The sequence below is a fragment of the Ranitomeya variabilis genome, chromosome 3, assembly GCF_051348905.1.
Source record: "Ranitomeya variabilis isolate aRanVar5 chromosome 3, aRanVar5.hap1, whole genome shotgun sequence".
NCBI lineage: Eukaryota > Metazoa > Chordata > Amphibia > Anura > Dendrobatidae > Ranitomeya > Ranitomeya variabilis.
This window is the reverse complement of record NC_135234.1, coordinates 462,957,323-462,972,398: the sequence shown is the minus strand read 5'-3', so window position 1 is coordinate 462,972,398 and position 15,076 is coordinate 462,957,323. Positions and strand designations below refer to the sequence as shown.

The 15,076-nt window shown below is 44.5% G+C and overlaps 1 protein-coding gene across 5 annotated transcripts in view; it reads right to left on the bottom strand.

The window, feature by feature from the left end:
- The window catches only part of NPAS2 (neuronal PAS domain protein 2), a 170,210-nt gene that overhangs the window by 84,516 nt on the left and 70,618 nt on the right, over positions 1-15,076 (bottom strand). For all 5 annotated transcript variants that reach the window (XM_077296614.1, XM_077296617.1, XM_077296618.1 and 2 more), the window contains exons 4-6: positions 9,380-9,471; positions 5,861-5,950; positions 2,100-2,220 (exon numbers count right to left, since the gene is read on the bottom strand). In XM_077296614.1, coding sequence (XP_077152729.1) covers positions 2,100-2,220; positions 5,861-5,950; positions 9,380-9,471 — 303 coding nt within the window. The remainder of the gene's footprint in view (positions 1-2,099; positions 2,221-5,860; positions 5,951-9,379; positions 9,472-15,076) is intronic.

The following is a 15,076-nucleotide window of genomic DNA, read 5'->3' as shown; positions in this document are numbered from 1 at the left end:
CCTGTCCACAGACTCAATTAATCAGTCAGACTCTAACCTCTACAACATGGGCAAGACCAAAGAAATTTATAAGAATGTTAAGGACCAGATCATAGAACTGCACAAAGCTGGAATGGGCTGCAAAACTATAAGTAAGGTGCTGGGTGAGAAGGAGACAACTATTGGTGCAATAGTAATAAAATGGAAGAAATACAAAATGACTGTCAATCGACATCAATCTGGCGCACCAATCTAAAATCTCACCTCATGGGATATCCTTGATCACAAGGAAGGTGAGAGATCAGCCTAAAAACTACAAGGGGGGAACTTGTTAATGAGCTCAAGGCAGCTGGGACCACAGTCACCAAGAAAACCATTGCTAACACATTACGCCGTAAAGGTTTAAAATACTGCAGTGCCCCAAAAGTCTCCCTGCCTCAGAAGGCACATGTGCAGGCCCGTCTGAAGTTTGCCAATGAACACCTGGATGATTCTAAGAGTGCTTGGGAGAAGGTGCTGTGGTCAGATAAGGCAAAAATTGAGGTCTTTGGCATTAACTCAACTCTCCGTGTTTGGGGGAGGAGAGATGCTGCCTGTGACCCAAAGAATACCATCCCCACTGTCAAGCATGGAGGTAGAAACACTATGTTTTGGGGGTGTTTCTCTGTTAAGGGCAAATGACTACTTCACTGCATCAATGAGAGAATGGATGGAGCCATGTACTGTAAAATCCTGATTGACAACCTCCTTCCCTCCCCCAGTTTTCAGACCTTAATCCCATAGAAAACTTGTGGAGGGAGTTGAAGCTCTGAGTTGCCAAGTGACAGCCTCAAAATCTTAATGATTTAGAGATAATCTGCAAAGAGGAGTAGACCAAAACTACTCCTGACATGTGCGCAAACCTCATCATCAACTACAAAAAACGTCTGATTGCTGTGCTTGCTAACAAGGGTTTTTCCACCAAGTGTTAAGTCTTGTTTGCCAGAGGGATCAAATACTTATTTCTCACTGCAAAATGCAAATAAATTTATATAATTTCTACAATGTGATTTTCTGGATTTTATTTTTGATATTCTATCAATCAATGTTAAAATTAACCTACCCTTAAAATTATAGACTGTTCATGTCTTTGTCAGTGGGAAAACTTACAAAATCAGCAAGGGATCAAATACTTATTTCCCTCACTGTATAAGCCTGAAAATGATGCACGTCAGAGAACACGTTCACTCTGTCGGTACCCTTATAGTCTAATGTCTGAATCACATCTTGCGGGGAGGGAGGGGGTTCGGACATAAGCCCCGACGGGGCCACTGAACATGTACCAAAACACAATGTGAAAGCACCCTTATAGATCAATGTGGTCCAATAATTGGGACCCGCTCTGATCGGCAGAATGGCATATTTCTATCCCAGTTAGAATTAAGTGGCAATGCTCCATTCATTTTCAATGAGGCTGCTGAGCGCTTTGCTTGGCTTTTTCCGACAACCCCATAGAAAATAAATGGAACAACGGTCTGGGGTGAAAGTTCCATGTTCTGCTGATTGGTGTGGTGCTCATTGATCAATAAATTATCAACTCCTATCCTGAAGATAGGATATAATTAGTGATGAGTGAGTATACTCATTGCTCGGGTTTTCCTGTGTCCTCCGAGCATTTGGGCATGCACGGAGATTTAGTTTTTGTCGATGCAGCTGCATGATTTGCGGCTGCTAGATAGCCTGAATACATGTGGGGATTCCCTAACAAACATGCAACCCCTCATATATTTAGGCTTTCTAGCAGCTGCAAATCATGCAGCTGTGTCGACAAAAACAAAATCTCTGAGCACACCCAAATACTCGGAGGACACCCGAGTATGCTCGCTTATCACTAGTGATAACTGATCTTCACTGGACAGACTCTATAATCATACTAAGCTTTTTGTATAACCATTAATAATAAGAAATCAGTTTACTCTTCTCTTCCTTTAATACATTTGCCAGTCACTGTGACTGCAGGAGGTGGGTGCAACATGTCCACAGTTTGGCTGCATACTCACCACGCACTGACCACTATGTCTGGTCCTACCCCAAGTATATTATTTTTTGCATGAGAACATAGGAAGGAACATTAAACTCACCATTTAGATAGCTGAGAGATGCAGAATCTGTTACAAGCATATGTGAAGACAGAATTTTATAGATGTCAGAATGCTCTTGCTCTGGTAAAAAATTCAACAGATTTTGATCCAAGATATCTGACTGTAGAGAAAAAATAACTAGGTGGGTAAACATTTAATCTAATGAATGTACTTCTGTCATTTTATGAATGATTGTATCAAAGAAAGCAAAATATAATATTAGAATAGTATAAGGAAACACATACACTAGTGCCTATGTCTACAAACAACAAGTATGTCCTTATAGGTATTTACAGGAGACAGGCCCAGGCCCTTTTTCAGGCTCTCAACAGTTTTCTTGGTGATCCAAGCCTGGCAATAACTTTTAAACCTTTACAAGAGGTATACACTGTTTTAAAGTGCCAACATCACAGAAGTTAACTTTTGGTATGAGAGGTTTTCTCCTTTCCTGGCAGTTGGAGCAAAAGCAGTAATGTACAGTGTATTACTGCATAGCTTCCACCGCTGATTTCCTAGGTACACTGTCAGTACCTCCAGAATCCAAAATGTGCAAGGATGACATGGAAATCTGCCTGCTGCTATTCTGATTGTAGATGGTCTAAAGTTTAACAAATAGACTTCACATATCTTAGTTCTCAATTTTAGAAATGTCCACTTTCAAAATGTGATCCATAGGCTATAGACAATTCTGCAACTGGCCTGTCTGATATTACAGAAAACCAAATTCAGACAATAAGCATAGTGTATGCTTATTACACTGTGCACAATTATTAGACAAGTGAGCACAGGCCTCCACTTATTAAAGATGAACTAGTTGGACCTTTTCAGATTGACGATGAACTCAAAAATCAACTCCCAAACTTACTGCCAATAGCTGCTCAATAATTATGCAACCGTAGAAATTATCTTACGAAAGACAAAACCTCACATTTACATTCTTAAATATTCAAGTTCCAGGTTTTTTAAGCTTTTGGATTGACTGACAGCATTGTAGTTGTTCAATAACAAAATTTGTCAGCAAATTGGACAAACCAATTCTTAGAACAAAGCTGCCATGATGATGAAACAGTTGATGTCGATTCATCTTCTCTAAACCTCAATGATCAGCTACTGTTATTGGGGGAAGCACAGAAAATAAGTTTACATGATGCCTGATCAATATGCTTGCCACCTTTTTACCAAAGAATACTTGGATCAACAAGGAGAGGGATTTAATGCTTCGATCTTTGAGTTATTTACTCTCAAGAAAAATGTATTCACAGTAAATATTTGAGTGCGATATGTTCCAACTGAAAATTTTTGCATGCTGTGTATTTTTTATGTCATTTTATGTCATTTGTAAAAAAAAGACACAACAAACAAATATATTTACATGCCATTTATGATTTTGGGTCATAGGCACTATAACTGGATACCTTTATATGGAATAGTACAGCAGACTGAGTTTTTCGATCTAGCAGTAAAAGTGTACACCAGTCAAAGGGATATAATACAGCAAATTGACCCTGCAAAACGCAGTTGTAACCCACCCTGAACTTCCTGTACTTCTGATTACAGGCAGTGCGCTGTCTCCAGCACTGTACCCATTAAAATCCACCATTGGTGGAAAAACCCACACTTGTCCTAGTCCTGAGACTCCTAACCTTCAAAGAGCTGGATGACCTGGAAAATAGGAAGTAAATTGCGTATGCACCGGTTTTTACAAAAAAAATTCAATTGCGGGTGAAAATATTTTACTTTTGCCAGTCACTACATACACATACTAGCTGTACCAGGAATTTATTTGCCAGATTGAGCAGCTATCTGCTGTGGGTAATAATTAAAGTTGGTACAGATTGATCCAATGAAGTAGCCGGTGGACCGAGTCACGCAAATCAATTTGTACCAACTTTAATATTGATACCAATAACAATAGACAAGTCATGAAAAACAACTTCTACACACCAGGAAAATGTAACAAGTATTGTGGTCTGTACACTGAGTGAATGCCGTCATAATAAATGTATCTAGCAATTACCAAGTGCTCTTGTGTCCTACACAACTTTGGAGTTTTCATGTCAATTTGATGATTTTTTTCTTACAGTATATGCAAGACAGAAAAAATATGTTGTTGAAACTCTCAATTAGTAGGCTAGGTGCTGAAGCCTATCCTTTATTTTGGGTTTTGTTTATTCTACAACATGGCAGGCTTTTTATTTCTGTGATTCCCATTAATCCATACCACTCAAGTAGACTGATATTACATGCTCAAACATTTTTTTTTTGCAGTGTGAAGGTGAAATGTGATGTCACATTATTGTAGGGCTTAATAGAACTATTTTGAAACACAAAATTATGGCAAAACAGTAGGACAAACGATATTTACAGAGGACTGGTGTCAGAACTTGTAATGGTCCACTATCCACAAGGGGGTTCACTATTTGTTCCATTACAGCATCCTCTCCACTGGAGCTTGCGGGCAATATATAGGAAGCTGGCAAAGAATCTACTCTACCTTTTACACTTCATAACTGACAAACAGCTGTGGTGCCAGATCATTGCCTTTAAGGGTATGTGAACACAACATCTTTTTCAGATGGATTCTAACTGAAAGACACCTCAATACGAGCTAACAAATGGATGAATAAATGTATTGTAATGTTAAAATGACTTGCTATGCATATGCTCCGGCTTTTGTCATTTCTTTTAAGTGCCTCAATCTTCGAAAGCTGTGAAGTGGCTAAAGGAAGTGACTGACCCATCCTTCTGGCAGCATTTGCTTGGAAGCTGCCACTTTGCTTTATATGACATAAAAAACGCAGACGGCAAATGAAGTCCAAAAAGACAACCACCACAAAAAAATGGCAGAAAAGACGGTTTGGTGAAAACACTGAAGGCGTCTTCTTGATGCGTTGTCTGCTTCAAAACCTATGTGGGAATATCGGCATCCTAAAGTCATGACTTGCATATCGACTTATATGTCTATTACTTTCTGTCAGTCTTCTCTGCTCATTGATGTAAAACATTGGTCTCTCTTGTAATCTTCAGAAGTAACACCAGTAAGCCCTCAACCCAGTCAACTCCCATTGTAATTATTATTTTAAACCTAGAATGGACACAGTTTTCCCTTTCCCTAATAGCTCTGCTTCACACTGTTCTCCAGCAGCCTCTAGTGAATTTAAAGGTAAGTGACCATGAGGCCCCATCCACACATCCGTGTGTTATGGCCAGTGATTCATGAAGTAGCTCATCATGACCCAAGGTCAATGGACCACAATACATGGACATGTGAATCTGACCATATACTGTGTCACAGGGAAAACCTGTGAAGAAGCAGCAGCACTCAACCAAAAGAAAAAAGAAAGAAACTACAGAGCCTGGAGGCAAAGAACTTTTTAAAACAAATACTTTCTCACAAAATATCTTTAAATGAAAGCAATTAGTGATATCGCAGTAATTGTCATCAGCAATATGTCTGCACATTGACATTGAACACCCTACGTTCGGGACCAACTATATATCAGTCACTGTATTACACATTTGTTAAATACAACACTTCAAGTCAACTTTATCTGCTGTCATGACTATATCTCCATTTAATTCATTATATCTCATCTCTTGTCATTCATACATTTTTACTTTTTAAGAATGGGCCTATCGTATGACCATGCATTTTTCACAAATTCAGTCTCTTCTGATACAACGGATACAACAATTGCTATTACAAATATATGTTACTCTTGTACTATTTTTGGTAAAAATGAAAAAAGATTGAAACTTACTGGCAAATGCCCAAGTAGTGGTGTGATACTATCAGAGACATAGATTATACTCCCATCTGTTGTAACCACTATAATAAAGCCATCAAGTGCCTACAGAATCGAGAGAACAACAGCTTGTTAGCAACAAAGAGAGGAAGTCAAGCATTTTACATATTTTTGTTTTACTTGTTTGCTGTATATTACCTTGAAGCTATTAAAAGACAAATAAAAAGATAAAAAAGAGAGAAAGTCGTAAATAATAATTAATTATACTGCTTAAAGGGGAACAATCTCCGGGAATAACAATAAGTTAATTCACTAAATAGAGTGCAGAGTACGTCTTGTGTCTGTACTGTCCTATTTTGTTTAAAGAAGCACTTCTGGCAAATATTGGAGCCCCCTACCCTTTGTAAACATGTCCCGGCCTCTTTAAAATCAAACTAACTGGATCACACAGGGGTTTATGTTTGGATCGGAAGTTACTTTCACAATGCAAGTCTATAGAGCTTTGTCCTACGTTTTCATAGCTTACATCAATAATTAGGGGTCACAATGTAACTAAGCATCTGAAAAAAGAGGAGCGGCCCCCAGCATATACATTCTTCCATATCTTTATTACTGCATAGATAATTGTCAGATGTTTTTACTCTATCTTGCATCACATGGTATCACTGACTTGTTTTTTGTATATTATTTTTATGGCATTGTATTGTCAATTAATAAAGTATTGTCATTTGACTATATTGGTGTCAGGGGTCCACTCCCTTTTTTTCAGATGATTAGTTACATTGGTGGAAGTAGTTACCGGACCGCACAGCAGTCCCTTTGTGAGTGGGCAGAGATTAAGAACGCACATACTCTTAATGGGACACAAAAAGGTATCGGAGTGGCGCTTGAAATCGAGGATCAGTAACGATTTCAATAGAACCATAATATAATATAGTAATAATATTTTGCTGGGCATGTAGCCAATGCTATGATTAATGTAAAAATGGCATGTTTATTATTTGGGAAAAAGTGGTGATTTCCTCAATATACAGGTGCTTCTCACAGAATTGGAATATCATCAAAAAGTTAATTTATTTTAGTTCTTCAATACAAAAAGTGAAACTCATATATTATATAGAGTCATTACAAACAGAGTGGTCTATTTCAAGTGTTTATTTCTATTAATGTTGATGGTTATGAGTTACAGCCAAAGAAAACCCAAAAGTCATTATCTCAGTAAATTAGAATACTTTATAACATCAGCTTGAAAAATAATTTTAAAATCCTAAATCTTGGCCTACTGAAATGTATGTTCAGTAAATGCACTTGATACCTGGTCGGGGCTCCTTTTGCATCAATTACTGCATCAATGTGGCGTGGCATGGAGACGATCAGCATGTGGCACTGCAGAGGTGTTATGGAAGCCCAGATTGCTTTGATAGCAGCCTTCAGCTCATCTGCATTGTTGAGTCTGGTGTTTTTCATCTTCTTCTTGACAATACACCATATATTCTCTATGGGGTTAAGGTCAAGCAAGTTTGGTGGCCAATCAAGCACAGTGATACTTGTGTTTTTAAACCAGGTATTGATACTTCAGGCAGTGTGGACAGGTGCCAAATCCTGCTGGAGAATCAAATTTCCATCCCCAAAAAGCTTGTCGGCAGAGGGAAGCATGAAGTGCTCTAAAATTTCCTCGTAGACGGCTGTGCTGACTTTGGTCTTGATAAAACACATAGTGGACCTACACCAGCAGATGACATGTCTCCCCAAACCATCGCTGATTGTGGAAACTTCACACTAGACCTTAAGCAGCTTGGATTGTGTGCCTCTCTACTCTTCCCCCAGACTCTGGGACCTTGATTTCCAAATGAAATGCACAATATACTTTCATTTTACCACCTTGTACCAATGAGCAACAGTCCAGTTCTATTTCTCCTTAGCCCAGGTATGACGCTTCTGGCGTTGTCTATTGGTCATGAGTGGCTTGACATAAGGAATGCGACACTTGTAGCCCATGTCCTGGATACCTCTGTGTGTGGTGGCTCTTGAAGCAATGACTCCAGCAGCAGTCCACTCCTTGTGAATCTCCAACAAATTTGTGAATGGCCTTTTCTTAACAATCCATTCAAGGCTGCAGTTATCCCAGTTGCCTGTGCATCTTTTTCTACCAGACTTTTTCCTTCCACTCAACTTTCCATTAATATGCTTGGATACAGCACTCTGTGAACAGCCAGATTCTTTAGCAAAGACCTTTTGTGGCTTACCCTCTTTGTGCAGTGTGTCAATGACTGACAGCCTTCTGGACATCTGTCAAGTTAGAAATCTTCCCCCATGATTGTGGAGCCTACTGAAACAGACTAAGAGACCTTTTTAAATGGTTAGGAAGCCTTTGCAGGTTTTTTTTGTTAGTTATTCTAATTTGCTGAGATAATGACTTTTGAATTTTCATTGTTTGTAAGCCATAATCATCAACATTAACAGAAATATACACTTGAAATAGATCACTCTGTTTGTAATGACTCTATATAATATGAGTTTCACTTTTTGTATTGAAGAACTGAAATAAATTATCTTTTTGATGATATTCTAATTTTGTGAGAAGCACCTGTATAGCTTTGGTAGTCCCCTAATTTGATGGCTAACATTGTGCCTGGAAAAATCAGTCCTGACACTATGTTGCTGGTGGATATTGTCACTGCTCCTCTATGGGCAAAGTGTGTGGTGATGTGGTGCGGAGAACCTTAGACTAGCACCTGGACTTGGAGGTCAACTTGTGCGTCTATATAAGGGTCTCACTTATTAGGTGGATATGAGCTTTTAAGGAATAATGTGATCTACTTGCTAATGGAAGCTTCATTTGGGGGGCTAGAACTACAGTGGGGCACATAAGTTGATTTGTACCAGGCAATAGTTATGGAATTTTGATTTTTCTTTTAGTGTAGCTTATCTTATAGGTTAAATAGTAAGAAAGAGAAAAGCGCACTTTGCGCAGATCATACTAATAAAAACCTGAATCTCAGTGTTGAAGGTTCTCACCTGAGCCTGTTATGCTGGAGCAGGCACAACGCTGAGGAAAAGTGAAGTCAATCCGAATGGCTGCTGCTCCACCCACTGAACTCCAATGAGATCCAGATAGAAATCCAAGGAAGGGAGAGAGACAGTGGTGTGTTTCGAGCTGCCACGGATAATGAGGTGATATACCACTGAGGTAATTGAAAATAACTTTAATTGTCGCTATGCGTTTCGGAGCCAGTCTAGGTCCTTCATCAGGCACCTGTCTAATGAAGAAGCTAGATCGGTTGACAGTCTCTGCATTTGCCCAGTTTGATATATAGAAATGGGAAAAATTATGCAAACTTTAATTACCGTATATGTTATAATTTTTCCAGCCAGTGGCTTGGCTGTAAAAATATTATAATCATCAGTATAAAAAAATACAAAAAGTTGGGCACCAATATCAGATTTATAAACCTACTCCTTGTTCATTGCTAAAGTATTGAAACTCTTAGCTGTAGCTTGGAATTGCACCTATAGCCTTGAGAAATCTCTTACCTCCAGCATCAATTGGGTGAACTCTTCATTACTAAGGAATGATGGTTTCCAGTCTGGATGGATATCACTGCTCTCTGTTTCAGCTGTAATTTCTGCACCAGAAGACAACAAATAAAAACCTCTTAGGATATGCACCCCAGTAAAAGAATCTAATCTAGAAGTAAAAAATGAATTTTCTATCTAATAATTGATGCTTTAAAATTATCCATACATTTCTGAAAATTTCATAAAACTAGGGAAACTTTTTCTAGTGTCTATGAAAAATAATTCATGTCATCATGGGTTTTTTTAAGCTGGAGGAACTTGTGCTGATTATTTAGAATACAATCATCATAGAGGGATTTTTGGTTCTTACCGTAAAATCTCTTTCTTGGAGCCTTCATTGGGGGACACAGGTAACCATGGGTGTATGCTGTTGTCACTAGGAGGCTGACACTATGCAAATAAAGAAGAAGTAACTCCTCCCCGGCAGTATACACCCTCCGACAGGCACCAGGCAACTCAGTTGGTGCAAAAGCAGTAGTAGGAACAGGTAATATAAAACTCAACCTATGTACCAACCCACAACAACGGCACGTTAGCCAACACGGTACAACTTCAAGGGAGGGTGCTGTGTCCCCCAATGAAGGCTCCAAGAAAGAGATTTTACGGTAAGAACCAAAAATCCCTCTTTCTTTCTCGCTTCATTGGGGGACACAGGTAACCATGGGACGTCCAAAAGCAGTCCCTAGGGCGGGTATTCTGCAGAAAAAGAGGAGTCAGGTTGGCCGGTGAGAAACCGCCGCCTGCAGTATCCTCCTACCCAGGCTCGCGTCCGCGGAAGCCTGAGTATGCACCCCGTAGAATTTGACAAAGGTGTGCATGGAAGACCACGTAGCGGCCTTGCAAACCTGCGAGGCCGAAGCTTGGTGACGAACTGCCCAGGAAGCTCCCACTGCCCGGGTAGAGTGAGCCTTCACCCCCGAAGGAGGCTGTTTGTCTTGGACGCGGTATGCCTCCAAAACCGCCGAACGGATCCAACGAGCAATCGTGGACTTGGAGGCAGGAAGACCCTTTCGACGCCCATCCGAGACGACGAACAGAGGATCGGCCTGACGAAAAGAGGCAGTTCTGGCGATGTAAATCCGGATAGCCCTGACCACATCCAGCTTGTGAAGGGATTTCTCCAATGGATGAACCGGGGAAGGGCAAAAGGACGGGAGGACAATGTCCTCGTTGATATGAAAAGATGAGACAACTTTCAGTAAGAAGGAAGGAACCGGACGAAGAACCGCCTTGTCTTGATGCAGAACCAGAAAGGGAGAACGGCAGGATAAAGCCGCCAGCTCTGAAACCCTTCTAATGGAGGTGATGGCGATCAAAAAGGCTACCTTCCAGGATAGAAGCGAGAAGGAAATATTCTGAAGCGGCTCAAAGGGCGGCCGCTGCAGGGCATCTAAGACGAGGTTGAGATCCCAAGGCTCAACAGGAGACCGGTAAGGGGGAGCTATATGAGCGACCCCCTGGATGAAGGTCCTCACCTGAGGCAGAGAAGCCAGGTCTCTTTGAATTGATAGAGCGGAGATCTGACCCTTCAAGGTGCTAAGGGAAAGACCCGAATCTAGGCCCGTTTGAAGAAAGCTGAGAAGGGAAGGAAGGGAAAAGGTCATAGGAAACAGATTGTTATCCTGACACCACCGGAAAAAGGCCTTCCAACATCTGTGGTAGACACGCGATGAGGCCGGTTTCCTCGCTCTTATCATAGTCTGGATGACGCTATGAGAAAAACCCGCGTTCTTCAGGACCGCGGCCTCAACAGCCATACCGTTAAATTCAGCGACCGAGAATTCGGGTGGGAGAGAGGCCCCTGTGAAAGAAGGTCCGGAAGATCCGGAAGTCTCCACGGAACATCCGATAACATGTTTATCAGCTCTGCGTACCAGGCTCTGCGAGGCCAATCTGGAGCTACCAAGAGTACGGGGACCCCTTCCGACTTGATCTTCTTTACGACCCTTGGAATCAGAGGGAGAGGCGGGAACAGATAGGGCATCCGGAACTGGGCCCAAGAGATCACGAGAGCGTCGCATCCGACGGCCATCGGGTCCCGAGACCTGGCGACGTACTGAGGAACTTTGTGGTTTGCCCGGGAGGCCATCAAGTCGACGTCTGGAACGCCCCACCGCTGGCAAATCTGGCTGAAGATTGCTGGGAGAAGAGACCACTCGCCCGCCACGATGCCCTGGCGACTTAGAAAGTCGGCCTCCCAATTGTCCACCCCTGGGATGTGGACGGCTGACAGAGAGGGAACATGACCCTCCGCCCAGCGGAAAATTTTTGCTACTTCCGCCATGACTTGACTGCTGCGAGTCCCCCCTTGGTGATTTATGTATGCCACGGCCGTGGCGTTGTCCGACTGAATGCGGACCGGCTTTCCCGAAAGGAGGGACTCCCAGCGGATGAGGGCTAGGAAGATGGCTCTGATTTCCAAGAGGTTGATCGAGAGGCACGCCTCTCGAGCAGTCCAGCGGCCCTGGGCTGTGAGGTGGAGAAAGACCGCTCCCCAACCTTGGAGACTGGCGTCGGTGGTAATCACCTGCCAGTGGGGGGGTAAAAATGACCTCCCGCGGAGAATGGAGGTGGACAGCGTCCACCAAGAGAGAGACTGTCTCGCCCTGGGGGAGAGGCGAAACGGACGGTCCAGGGAAAGCGGGTTCCTGTCCCAGGCAGACAGAAGAGCCAGCTGGAGGGGACGAGAGTGGAACTGAGCATAGGGGACCGCTTCCATAGAAGCGACCATTCTCCCCAGAACTCTCATGGCTAGACGAAGGGACAGAGGACTCGGACCCTTTAGCGCTCTGACACCCCGACGAAGAGAAAGAAACTTCTCCTTGGGAAGGAAGACCTGAGCCCGAAAGGTATCGAATTCCATGCCTAGGAACTCCAGCCGCTGGGTTGGAATCAAGGAAGACTTCTGGTAGTTGATCAACCAGCCTAGGCGAACTAAGGTGTCCAGAGTAAGATGGAGGCTCTGGCTGCAATCCCCCTGGGATGAGCCCTTGATCAATAGGTCGTCGAGGTATGGGATTACCAGAATCCCTTTTGAACGCAGGATGGCCATGACAGCTGCCATGACCTTCGTAAAGACCCTGGGAGCAGATGCCAGCCCGAAGGGGAGGGCAGTGAACTGGTAATGATGCTCCCTGATCGCGAATCGGAGGAACCTCTGATGCTGCACGCAAATAGGAATGTGAAGGTACGCATCCCGAATGTCCACTGAGCACAGAAACTCTCCCGGCTCCATGGACGCGATCACTGAGCGCAGAGATTCCATTTTGAAGTGTTGAATCCGAAGGTGGCGGTTCAATCGTTTGAGATCCAGAATCGGACGGAGAGAGCCGTCCTTTTTTGGAACCACGAACAGGTTTGAATAAAACCCGGAAAACCGCTGGCGAAAAGGCACCGGCACTACGACTCCCGAGGCGAGGAGCGAATCGACGGCCTGGAGAAGCCCTGGGAGATGAGAGGGCTGTTTGGGAGGACGAGAGAGCATGAAACGTCTTCCTGGGGGCGAAGAAAACTCTATTTTGTAGCCTGACGTGACGATCTCCCTGACCCATGCGTCGTCGACTACTGAAAGCCAAACCTCTGAGAAAAGAAGCAGGCGGCCTCCCACCCTGGAAGGAGTTCCAGGTGGGGGCGACCCGTCATTTATTAGAAAACCTGCGGCCCCGAGATCCCGATGGTTTTGCGGGGTGGCTCTTGGCTCTCCAGCGTGGCGGAGGCCTGAAAGAAGGTTTTCTTCGGTCCCCCTGTGAAGAGGAACGGTCCTGGACGGGGTTTCCCGAAGAGGCAAAAGACCGAAAGGGACGAAAGGACTGGGGACCTCTCCTGTTGAAGGGACGTTTAGGCTTGGACTGGGGTAAGGAGGTACTCTTACCGCCAGTAGCGTCCGAGATCATTTGATCTAGCTGCGCGCCGAAGAGTCTGGAGCCCTGGAAGGGCAGACCAGTGAGCGATTTCTTAGATGCGGGGTCAGCGTTCCACGCCTTTAACCAAAGAATCCGGCGAATGGCGACAATGTTGCCATTAGCCCTGGTAGAGCAGGCCGCTGCATCAAGGGAGGCATTCATCAGGTATTTTCCTGCCAGTGAAATCTGATCCGCTAATTCAGACAGTTCTTCAGCAGGAGCAGAGGCCGAAATGCCCCTGCGCAGGGTCTTGGCCCAGGCTGATACAGCCTTGGCTACCCATGATGAGGCGAAAATAGGGCAAAGGGAGGCTCCGGAGGCCTCAAATGCTGATTTTGCTAGCGCCTCGATTTGTCTGTCCGAGGGGTCCTTAAGGGAAGCCGCGTCCGGAATAGACAGAACTGTCTGTGAGGATAGCCTGGACACAGGCGGGTCTACCTTAGGAGACTCGGACCACTTGGAGACCAGGTCGGAGTGAAAAGGGTATAACACATCAAGTAGTTTCCTACCTGGGAAACGCTTGCCAGGGTTTTCCCAGTGAGTGGCGGTAGTGTTGTCAAACTCCTTGTGATTAGGGAAAACCCTAGACGGACGTTTAATCCGTTTAAAAGCAATGGAGACGTCCTGAGAGCTTGCCTCATCCTCCTTAAGATCAAGCGTCTGAACGATAGCTGAAATAAGGCTATCAACCATGTCTTGTGTTCCGGAAGTCTGATCTGCATCCGAGTCAGATTCCGACTGAGAGGTGACATCAGACCCGAGGTCCGCCTGTGAGGAAGGGGAACGGGCAGATAGGGGAATCCCGATGTGGTCCGGTGAACTGGAGAAGGATCTAGATAAGGTCCGTTTTCTGTCTCTTTTGTCCGGTCTGCCTCTGTGAGAGTCTAGGACAGGTGCGGGCGAATCGCCGTGAGAGGCGTTCGTGGCACTGGTGGCATTAGAGAGAAGCGGGATGCGTTCAAGTACCTGGACCAGGGACTGAGAAACCTTAGTCAGGTCGGACACAGATTGAGACATAGCAACAGCCCACTTCGGGGGAGGGGGGGTGCACTCATCCCGGGACCCTGAAGCTTCCAGGGGAGCTGACATGGTGGGAGGAACGCAGGACGGGCAGAAAGGAGATGGCTGACCTGAAACCCACTTTTTCTTACAGTGAGCGCAGGCGTAATGGATGGCCGTAGGGGCAAAGGCCGGGGTGGGGTCGGACATAGGTGGATATTACCTTGTCCCCAGAGAATACTGCCAGGTGGAGTAGGAGGTAGCGCTGAGCCTGGTGAAAGACAGCGGTAACCGCAGGTGCCTGTGTTCCCCGGAGAAATCCTGTGTCCTACGCGATGTGCAGACGCTGACAGGAAGCAGGAGAAAAGAGCGCGGAGAAAGTGCGACGCTGTGGGCGTGCACAGGATCGAAGGGGGGAAAGAAAGGAACGCCCCCTGTAAAACTGAAAGTAATCCGGCCGCTATACCGTCGACCACCACAAGAGGGCGCTCAAGCGGCAAGAAAGGGAAAAGCCGGGAGACGCTGCACATCCCGGCCGCAGTAATTCCGGCCACCACCAGAGGGCGCTCAAGCGCTAAGAAAGGGAAAAATAAACTGTGAGGCAGTGAGAAATGGCGGGCGAACGAGCCTGCAAGTTTGAAATAAGGAGGGGGAAAAGATGCCAGCCTTCCTGCTCCCATTCTATGCAGCCCACTTCCCTGTCAGATGCACCCCTATGGTAAGAGGGGATCACCGCTGGGCAGGGTATTGG